The 20,329-nt window shown below is 45.1% G+C and overlaps 1 protein-coding gene across 2 annotated transcripts in view; it reads right to left on the reverse strand.

Moving 5' to 3' along the window:
• YIF1B (Yip1 interacting factor homolog B, membrane trafficking protein) overlaps positions 1-19,742 on the reverse strand; it is a 30,354-nt gene extending 10,612 nt beyond the window's left edge. The window contains exons 1-5 of one of the 2 annotated variants that reach the window (XM_077458517.1): positions 19,576-19,742; positions 15,983-16,209; positions 12,072-12,176; positions 9,416-9,494; positions 8,197-8,254 (exon numbers count right to left, since the gene is read on the reverse strand). In XM_077458517.1, the coding sequence (XP_077314643.1) occupies positions 8,197-8,254; positions 9,416-9,494; positions 12,072-12,176; positions 15,983-16,209; positions 19,576-19,603 (497 nt within the window). In that variant the 5' untranslated portion in view covers positions 19,604-19,742. Of the gene's footprint in view, positions 1-8,196; positions 8,255-9,415; positions 9,495-12,071; positions 12,177-15,982; positions 16,210-19,561 lie in introns of both variants that reach the window. The other variant, XM_077458595.1, reaches the window with a different exon arrangement.
• Positions 19,743-20,329: the final 587 nt, after the last annotated feature.

A 20,329-nucleotide genomic window follows, 5' to 3' on the forward strand; every position in this document is an offset into this window, starting at 1 on the left:
GAATCAAGTAAGGCTCTCTGCATGAAAGGGCGGTTAGCTCCGACACTCTTCTGGCTGAAATCTGACTTTTAATTGTGCTCAAGGCCAATCTTAAGTGTACGCCTACCTGAAGGAAAGAAAGGATCTTTCCAATTGTATACTTACGAGGGTTCCAACCTTTCCCTTCGCACCGGGAAATGTATGATTTCCAAACCCTGTAGTTAAAGTCCCTGGAAACCGGTTTTCTAGCTTTTATCAAAGTGGACAAGGCTGCACCTCTAACCCCCGCGGTCCTTTAACACCCTGACTTCAATAGGCGGGCCGTTAAATTCAGCGACCGTAAAGCAGGATGGAATATTGGTCCTTGGGACAATAGATCAGGGCATAATGGAAGACGCAATGGATCCCCTACTGCCAATTTCATGATCTCCGTGTACCAGGACCTCCTTGGCCAGGCTGGGGCCACCAGGAAAACTGGTCTTAGTTCCTCTTGTATCCTGCGCAGCAGATGTGGCAGGATCTGGATTGGCGGAAAGGCATACAGCAGGGAATACCAGTGCCAAGGAGTCACCAATGCGTCCGTCCTGAGGGCAAGAGGATCATTGGTTCTGGACACAAATCTGTCCAGCTTGGCATTGAACCTGCATGCTAGAAGATCCACATCTGGGGTCCCCCAATGCTGACAAATCTGGAGAAACTTTGGGATGAAGGGACCATTCCCCTGGCAACAACTTTTGGCGACTTAAATAGTCTGCCTTCCAGTTGTCTACCCCTGGTATGAATATCGCCAACAGAAACGGCACATGTCTCTCTGACCATCTTAATATGTGAGCCACTACGCTCCTGGTGCCTCCTTGGTGGTCGATATAAGCGACCACTGTGGAATTGTCCGTTTGAACACGGACTGGGAAACCCTGCAGCTTGGTCGTCCAGGAATGCAGAGCTAGCCGGACTGCCCGAATCTCCAAGAGATTGATGAGCAAGGCCCTCTCTGCTTGAGACCACTGTCCTTGGACCGACGCTTCCCTCAGAACTGCTCCCCAGCCTAGACAGCTGGCGTCCGTGGCCACAACTTTCCAGGCCACTGGTGGAAAGGACTTTCCGACCTTTAAATTGCTGGTTTTTGACCACCAAGTTAGAGTCTGTTGGGACAAGACCATAGGATGATCCAAAGTTAGAGTGGTTTTGTTCCAGGCCTTTAAAATGTTGCTCTGGAACAACCTGGAGTGGAACTGAGCATAAGCATTTTTCCCAATAGCCTTATACAATGGCGAACAAATGGTTTTTCCTTTTTCATCCTCAGGACAAGTTCCGCTATGGATTTGATCCTTACAGGAGGCAGAAACACCTTTTCTTGGATAGTGTCCAAGTTTAGGCCCAGGTACGTTAATACTTGAGTGGGGTGAAGGTTTGTTTATATTCAGAATCCAACCTAGGTGTTGCCAAATTTGTACACAGTCTTTAAGATGTTTTGGACCAGGACGAGATTGATCCTTCAAAAGAAGATTGTCCAGATATCCTACCACCGCAATTCCTTGGGATCTTAGGACCGCCAATACAGGGGCCAGAATTTTTGTGAAGACCCGGAGCGGTGGCTAAACCGAACAGCAATGCGACAAATTGAAAATGTCGCCCCTCTACTGCAAAACGGAGAAACAGTTGATGCGGCATGGAGATGGGCACATGAAGGTATACATCCTTGATATCTATGGATGCTAAGTAAACCCCTTTCTTTAGGGAGTTTACCACTGTGCGAGTAGATTCCATACGGAACACTTAGAAATAGATTGAGAGATTTGAGGTCCAAAAATGGGGCCTTAACCCACCCCCCCCCCCCCAATCGGTTTCGGTATGGTGAACAGGTTTGAGTAAAACCCTTTAAACCTTTCCCCGTGCGGGACCTCAATGATTACTCCCTGCTTTTGTAGATGCTCTAAGGCCAGGAGCAGACATTTCCTTTTCTCTGGTTCCACTGGAACCCTTGAGCTCAAGAACCGAGTTGGAGGGAACTCCCGAAACTCTATCTTGCAACCCGATGTTATGATGGAAATGACCCACTTGTCCTGAACTTGTTTTTTCCAAGCATCCAAAAACAGCCAAAGTCTTCCCCCCACCCATAAGAGCGGGGGCGCCCCTTCACAGGGGAGACTTAGAACTGGGCTTGTTCGACCTTTGAGTCCAGGGTTTTTTCTGACCCTGCGTTTTTTTTTTTTTCTTTTTTTAAACCAGACTGCTGAGGCTGTCGATACCGATTGGGAGAAGAACTAGGTCCTGGAGCACGGGGAATCTTAAAAAGGAGGGTCACTTATTCTTTCTATTAACAGGGAGCAACGCGCTTTTCCCAGCTGAGATCTTTTGCATATACTTATCAAGATCTTTGCCAAACAGGAGTTCACCATGAAAAGGAAAAGCTGCAAGAAGCTTTTTGCATGGTGTCTCAGCCAACCAGCTTTTTAGCCACAAGACCCTGCGCATATGTACGGACAGAAGTGCACAATGAGACATCTGTTGGATTGCATCTTTTAATGCGTTTACTGCAAAGCACAAGGGAGCTCCGATTCCTTCTCCAATTCCTCGGTAGCTTCTCCTTGGCAAGGTAGGTTTTTGACCAATTTTTTAACACGATCCTTTAAAGTGGTTGTAAACCCTTACAAACCACTTTGACCTACAGGTAAGCCTAGATTAAGGCTTACCTGTAGGTCCAAGCAATATCTCCTAAACCTATATGGTTTAGGAGATTTGCCGGAAAACTGGCACCGCTGTCTACGGCGCATGCGCCGTAGACAGCGGCGCGCAGGCGCACTGAGCGCGGCATTTCCAAGAATGGAGCTGCCGCGCGTGTCAACTCCCGTGCGCATGCGCGGGAGTGACGTCATCACGGCTTCGCCGAATGACAGCGGCGGGGCTGCGCGACCCCACCAACAAGATGGATGCGGCGGACTACAGGGGACAGCGGCGAATTCGCTGGCTCCTGTGTCAGGTAAGTGACACATAATGGGCTACTATGTGATGCATAGTAGTCCATTATGCTTTGCCTTTGCAGGGAATGAAAGAGGAAGTAAACTCATCAGGGTTTACTTCCTCTTTAAGGACTGGCAGATGCCAATAGCCGCCATCGCTGGCTGAACAGCTGAACCAGCTACTGAAAAGGAGGCCTTTAGCAAGGTTTCTAGCTTTTTATCGGCTGGATCCTTTAATACCTGGGAGTTATCCACCGGGCAGGTCAAAATTTTTATTTACTGAAGAAATGGCGGCATCCACCAGAGGTGTACCCCATTTCTTCTTGAATTTCTCCTCCATAGGATACAGGAGGGGAAACCTTTTTGGAGGTAAATATATCCTGTCAGGATGATCCCAATCTGCATAGATCACCTGTTCTAATAATGGATGCACAGGAAATGCCTGGGAACCCTGCTGAGGTCGAAGAGAACCCAAAAGTAGAACAGGAGGATCCAGCTCGAACCATCTGTCAGAGAATGGACAAATAATTTTTGGGAATGGGAGGTTGAAAATGGCTTGTCCGAGCTAGAATCTCCCATTGAAGAGTCCTCGGCTTCTCCTCCTTCCCGATCCTTTGCGACCAGATCCTCCTCCCACTCTGGGTCTGGGTCCTCAGGCCCTGTCTGGTTATTAGAATCCTGATGCTCAGATGACTCACCATCATGATCAGGTTCTGGAGAGGCGTTTTCTCCCTGCTTGTGTTACCGAGGCAATCACACCTGCTATTTTACTTTCAAGGCCAGATAATGCGGATGCCAAATCATCTTTAGTAACATAAGCTGAGGCAGGGACACCAGTTGTGGCCACAATGCCTGACAAATGCAATGGCTCAGCCAAGCCAGAAACCGCAGGACCTTCAGGGGAAGCTAGGATAATATCCTCAAGAGTTTGATATCCTGCTTTTAAAGGCGGTACTCTTAACCCTGTATTGGTCTTGCTCCCTGTTCCTCTCTTCCTGGAAGACATTGCTTACAAGTATGGGAGGATAGCACTCCCTCTGAGCTTCTAACTGTAATCCAGTAGCTATTAGTTTTAACACTGTCCCCCTTTAACCTGATGCAACTGTGTCCAAAAACCTGTAGACTCACGTGCCCCACAAGCTCTATGCCTCCATGCACACACCAGGTGAACTGCCTCCTTTTAAAGGCTTCCAAATGGCATCATACAATCCACGTTGAAGGCGTGGTATCCGAACGTATAGTGGTGCCAAAATAAGTCGCATGCGTGCCTGGAGACTGCTAACTGTACAAGGCGAAAATCACCTTAACAGCGCACGCGTACGACCACAGCACGTGCCTACGGCACCGGCGTCTCATAGTTTAAAAAATAAAAATAAAAAATAAAATAAATAAAAAAAAAAACTTTTAAAAGACACATAACAGAGGGGAAATACAGCAATCCCAGAGGGAGTACCCACCAGTCCACGCTGCAGGACCTGAAAGCCAGGCCCAATCTTCCCCCATCATGGCGGGTAGTGCCTCTGTGGACCTTCAAGGACCGGGTCCCCCATCTTGGGGTCCACACCCTTGGGCCTGTAAAGCACCCTTTGTGTCATCTTGGGCAAGAAAATGACCAGAATACCAATATCCAAGGGTCCAGCGCCTATATAGGACACGTTACAAGCAAAACCTCATTCTTGCATCGAGGCTCAGGTACCATCCGAACGGATTGGGTCACAACATCCTCAACGGGATGCTTAAATTACGAAATTTGAAGAGCTTCACGTTCGTGACCATCACCTGAAGACACTGAGGAAAAACTGAGGTAACTCCCATATGGGAGGAACCTTCTTGCTATTGGTTGCCAGTGTCCAATCACCTACAGGTAGCGTATAACCCAGATAGTCATGAATGACTGCTCTGTGTCCAATGATGTATGATAAAGAAAATCTATTTTAACCATATGCTCCATCATCTGCTTTCACACTTCTTCCAGGCTGGCAGCTCTCGCAACAGACAAGGTGGGAACAAAAAAAAAAAAAAAAAAAAAAAAAAAAAAACAACACCACCGTAACAGCAGTGCCTCCATACTCTGATATAAGCATCAGCCATTTCAGCATTTGCTGTTCACTGTGTGTGGATATGAGAGGACCGTTTGGACTTCCCATGCATTTCTCTGCTGGTCAGCAGAGCTGCATGTTTATATTCCATTTTATCCAACCATTCATTACAGGACACAGGATGTATTTCACAGTGTTATACTGCTGAATTCAGGACAAACCACCTGAAGGCAGCAGTATAAACCATTTATGTCAGAATTACTGCTCTGCTTCTGTCCCTCAATGGACTTCAAGAAAAATATATTGCAGCAAATACAAAAATGTTATTTTCTTTGTCTCTTTAAGTATAACAAAGGGAAAACTTTGTCACACACACACACACACACACACACACACACACACACACACACACACACACTATAAAAATGTTTTAAAAAATTTGCCTATAGGTTTACTTTAATCCCTTTGTGACCAGGGTCAAAACAAACACGCCAATTTTGCAGCTTTCATAAAACTGTATACATCACAACTACTTGTACACAACTACACTAGATCCACCCCTAAACTAGTTAACTTTTATATTTAAAGTTTTTTTTTTTTCCCCCCCAGATACAATGCATCTTCTCTTCAGATTAACTAACCACTGTGATAGCCAAACCAGAAGCCATCACAGCGATCATGTGATCGTAATCGGATTTCCCAGGGTCTCGATCGTTAGTATAGACCCGGGGCTTTCGAAGACACACAACATATATTGCAGTGCATAGGATTGTAACCTCATTCCTTGACAGTGTGTGTGTGTGTGTGTGTGTGTGTGTGTGTGTGTGTGTGTGTGTGTGTGTGTGTGTGTGTGTGTGTGTGTGTGTGTGTGTGTGTGTGTGTGTGTGTGTATATATATATATATATATATATATATATATATATATATATATATATATATATATATATATATATATATATATGTTTTAGCCAGTCATGAAGGGGTTAAGGGATACAGGACTGTAGTCATTCTTTGACCAATGGGATAATACTGCTACCATCTGGTTTGTCAAATTTCTCCTAAAGGTGGCAGTACAACACCATGGTCTATGAATTACTACTGATACGGTTTCCCTTCAAGATCAATAAATGGATTTTGCTGCTAGAACAAAAAAATAAAATAAAAAAAAAACTGTTTTTGTATTTTATTTGTAATAAATGTAAGAATGTGCTACACAAGTCCAGTGTGCTCTGTTCTCTCTGGTAAGTTTACACAACAGATACAGCACACTATTAGGGACATACCTGCGCTCTACTTCCATGTAAGCAGAAGAGCCCCAATTGGCTCAGTGCTGACCCTTCTGCCAGGGTAATTTAACTAGAAGTGTAGTTAAAATTACGGAGGAAAAAAAAAAACCCCAGCAGAAGAGACATATGTTGTGTGTTTCAGCAGAAATCTTGCAGTGTATCCTCCAATCCCCTTGCAATCTTCAAGTGCAGCAGGAGTTTATACAGCTCAGGGGCTGACAAGAGCTCTTATCAAGAGATCTAGACTATGTCTGCCCTTTCCTGCCAAATCAACCATGTATAGAAGCAGTATTACAGCTTTTATGAAATGACATGATCTATAAATGAGAAATTACAGCAGCAGGGGTTAAACACAGCCCCTGCAAAGGTAAAGCATAATGGACTACTATGCATCGCATAGTAGCCCATTATGTGTCACTTACCTGACACAGGAGCCAGCGAAGTCACCAATGTCCCCTGTAGTCTGCCGCATCCATCTTCTTGGTGCATCTCGCTGCTCCGCTGCTGTCATTCGGCGAAGCCGCAATGACGTCACTCCCGCCCATGTGCACGGGAGCCACCGCTTGCGGCATATCGCCGTTGACCATGGCATGCTCAGTGCGCGCCGTCTACGGCGCATGCGCCGTAGACAGCGGAGCCTGTCTTTCTGCAAATATCTCCTAAACAGTGTAGGTTTAGGGCAGTGATGGTGAACCTTGGCACCCCAGATGTTTTGGAACTACATTTCCCATGATGCTTATGCACTCTGAAGTGTAGTTGAGCATCATGGGAAATGTAGTTCCAAAACATCTGGGGTGCCAAGGTTCGCCATCACTGGTTTAGGGGATATTTCTTGGACCTACCAAGTAAGCCTTAATCTAGGCTTAACTGTAGGACAAAGTGTGTTGTAAGGGCTTACAACCACTTTAAGATATTAAGAGTGATTCAGGTACTTAAACTAGTCTCTGTCAAAAACACACACACACACCTGGATATTTTCTATACATCTGCCTAGGTTCAGCTTAAACTGAAGGGTACATTTCTGTTACAAATATATATTTTTTATAAAATACACTTGGACTGTGGTTATCAGCAGAAACGAAGACATAAGTACCATTAGGTCATAGTTTTGCATATGTGAACAATTCCAACTTACTCTTGAAAGACCTTTGAGCTAACACAGTGTGACTTATTTCCACAGTTTCAATCAAGATCTGTGTGAGACATTGCACGCATTAAACATTACACCTACTTACCACAGCAACCAGAGACTATGCCATTGCATTCCAAGAGAAAACAAGTGGAAGATACAGCAGGGGAGAGCACTGCATATTAGTTCTCTAAACATATGCACTTAAAGCGGCGTTCCAACCTAAAGTGGAACTTCCGCTCATTGGAACCCTCCTCCCCTCTGGTGCCACAATTGGCACCTTGCAGGGGGAGGGGGTACAGATACCTGTATAATACAGGTATCTGCACCCACTTCCGGGCATAGATAGCAGCAGAATCTGCGGGTATTTACGCCACTTCCTGCGGGGCCACCGCTGTCTGCTGGGAAACACACGGATCTCAGAGACAGCAGCAACCGTCCTTATTGCGCAGAACGACTCGCGCATGCGCAATAGGGAACCGGGAAGTGAAGCCGCAAGGCTTCACTTCCTGATTCCCACACTGAAGATGGTGGCGGCAGCACCCGAGAGCCGATCGGGTGCCAACATCTCAGTCAAGCTGGAGGGGGTAAGTGTCCATGTTTTAAAAGCCAGCAGCTGCAGTATTTATAGCTGCTGGAAAAAAAAAAAACCCACACCACACGTGGCGGAACTCCCGCTTTAAGGGACTCCCAAACAACAGCAAAGTATAGCGTATATCATTTTTATTTATAAATGCAGAAAATACTTTCTACTGAAAAATTAAAGAATAAAAAAAAAAAAAAAAAATAATATATCACTCACTTGTTCTGTGTACCCAGAGCCAGCCCAGCTACCAGAAGATAGGTGATAAAAGCCATAACTAGGGAAGGGAAAAAAATAGTTTAGCAAATATAAGAAAAAGAGAAACAATATACATCTACTGTGATACAAAGACAATTGATATTTCGACTGTGCAGGCCAACAGTTTGACTTTTAGTGAAGATAGATAAAACAAGCAGGATAAAGAGGATGTATCAATACTACGACTCAGCCATCAATCAGCATCAGATCTGCTCTGAAAGTCTGAATCCGATTGGCGGCTGTGGGGAAATCCCTCCACTTCATGTAAAACATGGAGATATGGGGCACCTTATAAAAAGACTTATGTCTTAACTATTTTTTAATAGAATCTTTACAATTGTTTCAGCGTCTGTAGCCTGGGGCTTTTGTTAGCAGTTTTATTATTTTCTCTCTCTCTTTTTTTTTTTTTTTTTTTAAAGACACCCCAAATAATTTGCTCTGCTATAAAGTAAACCTGCGATAAGGAAAACATGGAAGCCACCATTGCCAACTTATGCTTTTAAAACAGCCAGCTTCCTTGCCGTCATTCTAACCCCATTGCTTCAGTACTTTTAGCTATAAACTCAGTACAAACATACATACAAGCACTACTGGTCTTCCTGCCTTACATACATGCTTTGGGGAAGCTGTTCATTGCATACCATTGCTAAACTTGCATTTCCATGAGTTTAGCAATGGTATGTCCCCATACTACACCGACAGGTTTGCTATAAGATCATGGGAAAGCAATGAGTGGATAGTACTTCCGACAAGCAGCACTAGAGTGGTCGGTTCACATCCCCCCAACCAGGCACTACCTGCCTAGAGTTTGCGTGGGTTTCCTTTGGGAACTCTGGTTTCCTCCCACACTCCAAAGACATGCTGGTCGGTTAATTGGATCCTGTCTAAATTGGCCCTAGTATGCAAGATTGTGAATAAAGGACCTTAGATTGTAAGCTCCTTGAGGGCAGGAACTGATGTGAATGTACAATATATATGTGCACAGCGCTGTGTAAACCGATGGTGCTATACAAGTACCTGTAATAAATAAAAATACATAAATTGAGGCACGACGTGTGTGAATTCTACCATACACGTCCGACTGCGAGGTCTGAACAGAAAGACCTCCTAAATCCAAACCAGACTTATGTGGTCAGCATACATGAATATAGTGCTTACAGAAAAGGTTTTACTAACTCACCTGGAATGTAGAGGTCTGGGGCATTCACATCAAACCTTGGAGCTACAGGGGTGTCCTTCTGGTACCTGACCTCCCAGTCCTGAAATACACAGAACCCCCAAACAGTCCTTATTCACACCTTAACCGTTTTGCGCATTCTACAATGATACTTGTCAAGACTGGATGTTAAGTGAAAGTAAGCAAGATCACAGTGTGGTAAATACCATATCACCACAGCTAGAGCTAAAGTAGCACATATCTACAATACACATTTTTTCATGTTTTAGCTCTTTAAAGAGCCTGCAAGTATAAAAAAATAAAAATAAAATAAAAAAAATAAATAAAAAAAAGTCGTTCTGCCAGAAATGCAGCTTTTTCTATTATAAGCTGGCAACACACAGAAAAATGTGTGGACTGAAAGTGGAAGAAATGTTGTCAGCCCTAACCACTTGTCTAGACCACTGAATGCCTACCCCTCTTCTCATCTCTACAATAGGAAGTAACTGTTCTGTAGTCCAAGATAAGAACTAGGAATGTTTATTACACTCCTTGAGATAAAACACAGGAAGAGTGAGAAGAGGACACATGAAAAAAAAATAAAAAAAAAAGGGAACACTTTCAATAGTATATTAAACGGACTAAAAACGGATGCAAATAAAATTGGACCTTCACTTCGTTTTCACATTGTAACACAGTTCCAGGCACAAACAGGCTATGTAGAAATGAGTGACTTTAGTTAATCACTGAACAAGCATCCTTTCCCAGTCATGAATACAGATGAGCATTAGAAAGGCAATTGTGTTTTGTACATATTTTCTTTGTATAACAGGATTTCTTCCTTGTAAATACACATTTTTTTGGTCAGATAAATATGCAACATTGTATATTAACCACTTAAGCCCCAGACCATTTTCCTGGCTTAAGACCAGACCACTTTTTGCGATTCGGCACTGCATTGCTTTAACTGACAATTGCGCGGTCGTGCGACGTGGCTCCCAAACAAAATTGACGTCCTTTTTTCCCCACAAATAGAGCTTTTTGGTGGTATTTGATCACCTCTGCGGTTTTTATTTTTTGCGCTATAAACAAAAATAAAGCAAAAATTTTGAAAAAACGCATTCTTTTTTACTTTTTGTTATAATAAATATCCCTCAAAAATATATAAAAAAAAAAAAAATTCCCCCTCAGTTTAGGCAGATACGTATTCTTCTACATATTTTTTTGGGGGGAAAAAAAAAAAAAAAAAAAAAAAAAAAAAAAAAAAAAAATCGCAATAAGCGATTGATTGGTTTGAGCCGCCCCGTGAGACGATCGCGGGTATGCCCGCAGTGATCGAGTCCAAGGGACCCACGACCGGACTCACGGGGGTCCCGACTGGCACGCGATCGAGGGACGTACAGGTACACCCATTTGCCTGCCCGTGCCATTCTGCCGACGTACATCGCCGTGCACCGGTCTGGAAGTGGTTAAGCTGTCCTACCCAGCAAGTGCAGCTCTAGTCCCATTTTCACACGGTTAGCATTGTGTCCTTTTTAGCTGTGCTGAAAGAAGCCCATTTACAAAATATAATGAGTGATCAGAAGATGGCACTCGCCCTTTACCAGACTACTTAGTCAAAGGGTGCCTCAAAGCAAGTAGCTGTGCTGTCTCTAGCTAACTTACAGTGCTCAGAGAATACGTTGTCATTTTTTTAAAAACTGAGCGCCACAAACCAAAAAAGCTATTTAAATCATTTTTAATATTCAGAGCAAAATACGTAGTATGAGGATTTAAAAATAGGTATTGTTGATTGAGAGAGTTTATTTCCACTTTAACCACTTAAGCCCCGGACCATTTGGCTGGCAAAAAGCAAAAGGCATAATGAGCTAGTATGCACCGCATACTAGCTCATTATGAAATACTTACCTTAGAACAAGGCCCCGACATCTGGCCCGATCCACGCCGAGGAAGCTGACATGCTCCCTCTGCGTTTCTTCCGGGTATCGCGGCTCCGGCGCTGTGAGTGGCCGGAGCCGCGATATCGTCACTCCCGTGCATGTGGGAGATTTCATCCCGGCCGGTCGGCCACTGCCGGACTTTCAGCCGAGAATCCCCTTGTGCGCATGCACCGCTGCAGTCAGCGGCGCATACCGAGGGGAATATCTCCTAAACCGTACAGGTTTAGGAGATATTTTTTTTTTTTTACCTACAGGTAAGCCTTATTATAGGCTTTCCTGTAGGTAAAAGTAAAAAAAAAAAAAAAAAACAAAAAAAAAAAAAAAAAAAAAAGAAGGAGTATACAACCACTTTAATGGGCAGGTTGACAGTACCAAGTTGATCAACTTGGGTACAGCCAGCCTGGTATATTCTCGTACGATTATTGCTAGCAGTAATCAATGTCTTCTACTAGCGGGAACGGCTTCCCCTGCCCCGAGCAGACAATTGCTTGGCAGGAGGGATTCCCCAGTCAGCACTGTCTGTGCTGATGGTGGAATCGTGCAAATTTCTTTCCTGCAACCCAGGGCTGCAGGAAAGAAATTTGCAGTGTATGGGCTGCCTTAGAAGTCATAATTCGGATCTCCCTGACTGGATTATCCATCTAGTACTGGGGCAGCCATTGCCTTTTGCTCCCACAAATGACATTACCTCAATCAGTTCCTTGCGAGTTACACCCTGCCAAGCCTGAATCAGATCTTACCTGGTGCATGTAGGGAAAAAAGAGCAGTCCAATCTTTTTCCCGACATAGACTGTATCAACAGCAAAATAATACTTTAGTTTACCCACTGGGATAATCCTATCAATCTGTAGGAAAGAAGAAAAACGTTAGCTTCAAAATCTTGGGCATTGTTTGTATCACACTGTATATAGGTATCACAAAAGACTAATTTAATAGAAAACTGGGACTGTTAAACACTCTCATGAAGTAGAAGTGCTGCTGAACTCTCCTTGAAATTCCTATCACACTGATAAATCATCTTCAATAAATCAGAACAAGTGCATAGATTTCAGGATTTATGAATTAAAGTGTTACTAAACAAAAAAACCTGCAATCACCATATCTGGTCTCCCACAGTACACAAAACATGGGAATGGAATAGTTTTAGTACAGATAAACTGCTAAATACCTTTTCTCATAAGCAGTATATAGGAGTCTTGTATTACTGTCTGCCTAACCACTTAAGGACCGGGCCTATTTTTCAAACTTGTTTACAAGTTAAAAATCTTTTTCTTTTGTTAGAAGATTACTTAGAAAAAAAAAAAAAGCCTCAGATCTCATATTTACACTAAGATGCAAGAAAACTTCTCCTTTAACCCCTTCCCAACCAGCCGCTGCAGTTATACTGCGGCAGGTTGGCTTCTCTGGGCAAACACTATATGTCGTAGCTATACATCGGCTCGCCTTTTGACCACTATGGGAGACGCCGGAACCGATGCAACTGCTCCATACAGAGACAGAATGGAGATCTGTCAATAGGAACAGATAGATCTCTTGGCTGTCAGGGGCAAGGAGAGCGATCTGTTGTATGAGCGATTGGTCTCCGCACCCAGGCAGTCTCACCTGCCCCCCCCCCCCCCCCCCAATTTCTATTGGCAGATGGCATGTTTTTTTTTAATTTATTTTTTTATGCACGATAAAAAAAAAAAAACAAGTGTAGAATAATACTTGGCTATGTGTTTTATTTCAAATAACAGTCTGGGAATCGGTAGTTACATTTAAAAAAAAACAATGTAAAATTGACAAGGATTTTGGTCTCATCTGCCCACAACACTTTCATGCAGTTCTCCTCTGAATCAATTGGATTCATTAGCAAGCTTCAGACAGGCCCATACATGTGCTTTCTTGAAAAGGGGGACCTTGCGAGCGCTGCAGGATTTCATTGTTCATGTAATAGTGTGTTACCAATTGTTTAATTGGTGGCTATGGTCCCAGCTGCCTTGAGATCATTGACAAGATTCTCCCGTGTAGTTCTGGGCTGATTCCACACCATTCTCATTATCATTGAAACTCCACAAGGTGAGATCTTGCATTGAGCCTCAGACCGTTTGACAGTTATTTTGTGTTTCTTCCATTTACGAATAATTGCACTAACTGCTGTCACCCTCTCACCAAGCTCCTTGGCGATAGTCTTGTAGCCCATTCCAGCCTTGTGTAGGTTTACAATCTTGTCCCTGACATCCTTGGACAGCTCTTTGGTCATGGCCATGATGGAGAGATTGGAATCTGATTGCTTCTGTGGACAGGTGTCTTTTATACAGGTAACAAGCTGAGATTAGGAGGACTTCCTTTAAGAGAGTGCTCCTAATCTCAGCTCACTACCTGTATAGAAAACACCTAGGAGCCAGAAATCTTGCTGGTTGATAGGGGATCAAATACTTATTTTACTCATTAAAATGTGTTTTTCTGAATATTTTTGTTATTCTGTCTCACTGTTAAAATAAACCTACCATTAAAATTCATAAACTGATAATTTGTCAGTGGGCAGCAGAGGATGAAATACTTTTGTCCCCTCACTGTAGGAGTTTTCATTCTCTCCTGATCCCGTCAGGACAGTGGTGATCACATGCACTCTCCCAAGGAGAAGAAAGAAGAAAAAAAAAAAAAAAAAACCACTCCTAATGCCCTGTTCTATTGAAAGATGGTTTGGAGTAAGTTAAAGATGGAGGATGAGGCCGCGTACACACGCGCGGACTGTTCGCCCAACTTTGTCCGCTGAACAGTGTTTGGGCGGACAGTCCACTCGTGTGTGGGCTTTCAGCGGACAGTTTCAGCGGACAGTTGGACGGACAAGGTTTTTCGGAAATTCCGTAAAACTGTCCGCTGAAACCTTGTTTCAGCGAACAGTCCGCTCGTGTGTAGGCTTGTTCGTCAAACAAAGTTGCGCGCATGCTCAGAAAGGATTTTCACGCCGAAAGCTATAATGCAGTGTATAGGACGTCGTATTTTTCGTCCCGTCGTACGTGCCGTTCACGTCATCGCGCACGGTTTCAGCAAACTGTTCGTCCGTCGTGTGTGGCCATGTCCGTCCATGCTAAGTTTGAGCGGACTGTTTGCCGAAACTGTTGGACGGACAAAGTTGGGCGAACAGTCCGCGCGTGTGTACGCGGCCTCAGAGAAGAAAAGCTCAAACAGCCTTAAAGAGGAAGTAAACCCCTTCAAACCACTTTGACCTACAGGTAAGCCTAGATTAAGGCTTACCTGTAGGTCCAAGCAATATCTCCTAAACCTATATGGTTTAGGAGATATTTGCCCGAAAATGGGCACCACTGTCTACGGCGCATGCGCCGTAGACAGCGGCGCGCAGGCGCACTAAATGCGGCAAGTCCAAGAATGGATTTGCCTAATTTGTCGACTCCCGTGCGCATGCGTGGGAGTGACGTCATCGCGGCTTCGCCGCTGTCATTGGTCGGAGCTGCGAGACGCCACCAGCAAGATGACACATAATGAGCTACTATGCGATGCATAATAGTCCATTATGCTTTACCTTTGCAGGGAAAAAAAGAGGAAGTAAACCCATCAGGGTTTACTTCCTCTTTAAAGCGGGAGTCCCGTCATTTTTTTTTTTTTTAAAAGCCAGCAGCTACAAATACTGCAGCTGCTGACTTTTAAAATAAGGACACTTACCCGCCCAGCGCGCCCGCGATGTCGGCACCCGAAGCCGATCTCTCGATCGTCTCTCGGGTGCTGCCGCCGCCATCTTGGGTATGGGAATCAAGAAGTGGAGCCTTTTGGCTTCATTTCCCGGTTCCCTACTGCGCATGCGCGAGTCGCGCTGCACAATAAGGATGGACCCGCTGCCTCTGGGATCTGTGCGTTTCCTAGCAGGCAGTGGGGGACTTTCGGAAAGGGGCGTAGATTCTGCAGAATCTACGCCCCTTTCCGCAGAGAGCTATCCCAGAAGTGGGTGCAGATACCTGTACTGTACAGGTACCTGCACCCCCCTCCCCCCTGAAAGGTGCCATTGTGGCGCCGGAGGGGGGGGGGGGGGGAGGATTCCAATGAGCGGAAGGTCCACTTTAGGGTGGACCTCTGCTTTAATACACAAGGCAAACAATTAACCCCTTATGTTCCACAGCAAGTATAACAAGCATGCTTTACTGCATATACAGACTGATTTTACGGTTGTGGGTTTAGTAACACTTTAATACTAAAGCCAGAGACAACCAGGTATGTTGTGCATGTGCAAGGAGGTCAGCAATGGAAGCTTCCAGATTTCTCTTAATACATAACTCCTTTAAAGCAAACCACCAGCCAAGGCCCCTTTTTTGGGCCAGTTTCTGTGTCACCACTGAGCAGAAAATTTTCCCACGCCGTTTCAGTGGCACTAATCACTAAACCAGGGGATGCCTGCGATGGAAAAATATACCTCAGATGGTTGTTTTAATTTCGTCTTAGTTCCTACTAATGAAATTCCTCTCACTTTGTCCCAGTGACAATAGTTACTTTACATTGGTACTTAGCCACCTAACCTTTTTTAAATAATTCCAAATGTGAGTATTGGAAGAAAAAAAAATGTAGAAGGTTCTAACGCAGCACAAAGAAGGGTGTGTTGGAATATCCAGAATCCCAAATCATGTTGGAAAAAAAAACAATTTTACACAGTACTCACATTCTTATCCACCATCTCCTTGCCCTGGCTTGCCAGACTGCTTCCATAGGCCATTGCGAAATTGGACATTGGCTCTGACAAGAAAGCCTGAGTTGGTATGCCGAGGGATGGGGAGCCATGGTTGGGGTACTCTGCTGCATGGGGGCCTGTTCCTGAACTGGTATCATCAAACAGCTGGTGAGGTGCGGCCATGTTTGGGTTGGAGCCTCGAAGGCGCCGCTTTGAAGCTGTAAAAAAAAAAAAAAAAAAAAAAAACACGTAAATCACATGAAGTGAATTATCCGTTTCTTATGCTTTTTGTGCAATCTGCAGCCATTATAGAACCCCACTTTCCCTGTTGGATTTTCAGTATATTTTATATTATTGAGATTTGGCCTATGTTCACCCTCGTGCGATGCGGGAACCAGCGCCAATTCCTGCATTGCATGTCTTCTGCAGGCAGTTCACATTGCCCTCTGCGAAACGATGTGGGCATCAATACATTAGTTATGACACTCCCAGATCGGTTCACAGATCGCAGTGCGAACTGTGAATTTGCACAGGAATTGGATTGCATAGGTGACAACACCTATGCGATCCAAATTTACTGTGGGGGGGGGGGGCTCCCTGCACTTTTATTCTCCTGCGAATCTAAGATGTGTTCAGCCATACAACTGTATGGTTGAACTCGCATCGCACAGATATCGCATGTGATCTGCACATGTGTGAACCTAGGCTTAAGCCCTCGTTCACATTGAATTCAGCTTTAAAATCATTACGATTTCAAAGCTGCGTGTCAGTGTGACTTTGAAGATATCTGTACAGCTTCATGCACTGATGCCTATGCAATTCGCACCCAAAAATCACCAAAAGTAGTGCATGAACTACTTATTCAAATCAATGCAGCACCGCAAAGTCGACATCGCATCAATTTGAACATGGCCATTGCCAGAAATAGGGTGCAACTTGTCATGTGATTTGACCTGTCAAACCACATGACAAGTCGCTCCAATGTGAACGAGGACTAAAAAAGACAAAAAAGGGAGCAGTATGTACACAAGATAGATGAAGTCAGAACATTGGTAGGGACAGTTTCCCTAACATCTAAAAATCCAGGATGTGGCTTGGCCTACTTGACTCCACCGAAAGGCAATATTCTTAAATAATCAAATATATGGCACAATTAAAGGGTATTTTTATTTTGAAAATAAAATATAATATATTATGTGTGTGTGCGCGCATACACATTCCTCCTCAGACATACAGGCAGTGTAGTGTTTTTTTACCTCAAAGGATAAATGTCACCTTTACTAAATGACAGGAAACTCAATGAACTACCTAGAAAACTCATCAGCACCCCGAGTAGTGCGGGAAGGGGCATGACTCCTGCAGGAGTCTATTCCCCTCCCCCCTGAAAAGGTGCCAATTGTGGCACCGGAGGGGGGATCCGATGAGCTCAAGTTCCACTTTAATAAATCCTGAATAATCAGACCTCATGCGACACAGATTGTTCTTGCCACGTCATCCATATAAAATATGGATCATGTACACCTGAATACTAACCAAATATAGTACAAATAAAACTAATAAAAAAGGAGGTTCAGCTGCCAGGAAATACACCTCTGTCATACAACTCCCATTAAATATATATATATATATATACATACACACACACACACATACATATACATATACACACACACACATACACTTTCATCTCTCCACTTCCCTTACTCACACACACATATTAGGGCCAATTTAGACCAGAGCCAATTAACCTACCAGCATTTCTTAGGAGTGTGGGAGGAAACCAACACAGGCAGAACATGCAAACTCCATGTATGTAGTGGCCAGGTATAGTATACATCGTTATATTGGTCCAAGTTGGACAGATGTATAAAATATCTATACCCGGAGTGCCTTATTTTTCCCCTCAAAACAGTTACATTCAAAGCATGAATAACTGTCACAGTTGCCTGTGCTCTCAACTGAACTGTCAAGACTGGTGTCATAAGTGATCACATGTGTAGCACTATGGCAACTGCAAACCAAAACAAAAAAATAAATAAAAATAAATGACAGCTTCCTTGGCTGTAAAGTGTAGGAGGGTTTAGTTTCACTTTAAGCTCACCATACACTTTACAATCTCCTCTTGACCGGCCAACAAGTACGCAGTGCGAGGTCCGGCCCGATTGTACACAGACTGAATGTACAGTCCAGGTGGACCTCACATTACTGCTCTGCGTTGCCAGCTGTGGTGGGGGCAGTGTGGTGTGCGATTCAGGGCATCACATGGCTGCCTTTTTTTAATTGAAGAGATTTTATTTGAAGTGTACAAAATGTACACTTCAAATTATGACAACATACTACAACGTGATGCACTGCTGAACATTGCCGTGCAATTCAGCACAGTGCGTTCCAATCAAAATGTATTTTATCGCAGCACAGGCACATGCTGCTTTGCAGCATGAATGGGACACATAGGAAACAATTGTCTCCTCGCAGTGACAGACATTTTAGAATGCAGTAACATGCCTGTCACTGCAGTATGTGTGAGATCACCCTTAGGCCGGGGGCCACACTGGCATGCTGCGGTCTGGCCACAGAGTGTATGCAAAGTCTACCTGCGTTTTTCTGAAAGTAAAGCACCCAAGAGTCCTGCATACAGCATCTTTAGCATACTGTCAAAAATGCACCAAACCGTGCTATCCAATAGAAGTCTATGGGAGCATAGCTAAAAATCCATGCAAACCCCTCCCGGATACACCTGCACTGCCGCTAAACTGCAGCACACCAGAGTGACCCGGACTTGTACAGGATGTAAAGGGATGCATTAGCACAGTGAAATCAGACAGGTGATAGGGCCCCCCCAACAGCGGGTGCCCACCCGCCACTGAGGGGGGGGGGGGGAGAAGAGGGGCGCTCCCCCCACCCCCAACAGCGGGCGCCCACCCGCCACTGAGGGGGGGGGGGGGGGAAGAGGGGTGCCCCCCCCCCAATAGCGGGCGCCCAACCGCCACTGAGGGGGGGGGGGGGGGGGGAGAGGGGCGCTCCACCCCCCCCCCCAACAGCGGGCTCCCACCCACCACTGAGGGGGGAAGAGGGGCGCCCTACCCCCCCCAACCACCCGCCACTGAGGAAGAGGGGCGCTCCACCCCCCCCCAACAGCGGGCGCCCACCCACCACTGAGCGGGGGAAGAGGGGCGCCCCAAGAGCGGGCGCCCACCTGCCACTGAGGGGGAAGAGGGGCGCCCCAACAGCGTTCGCCCACCCACCATAAAAGGGAAGGGGCCCCTAACAGTATGTGCCCACCCACCAAAGAGGGGGAAAAGGGGCTCCTGCAGTGTACACCCACCATAGAGGGATTACAGGTAATGGACACATTAGTGATCCCCAATCACTCACACTCCGTACAGGTACACGCACACATCACACCGACTGACTGACAACCTGTCTATGGCGAAAATATCTCCATATAGTACATGACAATCTCCCCTCCCCCAGGCTCGATGCCCCAACTAACTCGCCTGTCTGCACACACGTAACATCGTCTCCTCAAAACAAACACCCGCCCGCCATCTCCCTCCTCTACCAACACACCATCCATTACGTACGGGCCCTGAAGCTGCTCTCCCGGTTCATAGCTCCAGTAAGGTGACGCGGCTTCCCCTCCGCCTTGCCACGTGACGCTAAAACGCGACTAACCAATCAAATAAGATAGCTGGCAGAATGTTCCTACGGGTGCTTGTTGATAAAGCTCAGTGAGAAGTTCCAAAAAAAGATAAGGAGGAGGCTGTGATGTGGCATAGGCGTGTAGTGGGCGGGGATTTCTTGTGGACACGATTAAGTCAGGGGGAGGGGCTAGAAGAAAGGCATGGTACCCGGAAGTGAATGCGGTCAGATGCTTGATTTTAACCACTTGTATACCGGATATTTTCACTTCTTTCATGCGCAGGCCAATTCTCAGCTCTCAGCGTTGTCACAGCGTTGACACTCAGTCATGCAATGCTGTACTCAAATGGAATTTTTATCATTTTTTTTTTATAGTTTTCTTTTAGTGGTATTTAAAGCGTAGCTCCAGTCTCTTAAGTGAAAATTATAAATTAGCAGTTACAAAAACTGTAGCTGCTGACTTAATAAACAGCAACTCACCTGTCCCAGGATCTAGCGCTGTTGTCACCGGAGTCATGTTCTCCCCATGTCCTCCCTCGCTGACATCTTTACTATGGGCACCCAGCTGTGACAGTTTGCAGGCTTCACAGCGGGGTGCCTACTGCACATGCGCAAGTAGCACTGCGCTCTGTGACTAGTCCTAAAGATCTTCTGGAACCTGCCATGTGTCCCTGAAGACTTCGGGAGGGAGAACTT

Source organism: Lithobates pipiens, unplaced genomic scaffold, assembly GCF_037356315.1.
Source record: "Lithobates pipiens isolate NorthernLeopardFrog02 unplaced genomic scaffold, aLitPip1_a1.2 Scaffold_1, whole genome shotgun sequence".
NCBI classification, from domain to species: Eukaryota; Metazoa; Chordata; class Amphibia; order Anura; family Ranidae; genus Lithobates; species Lithobates pipiens.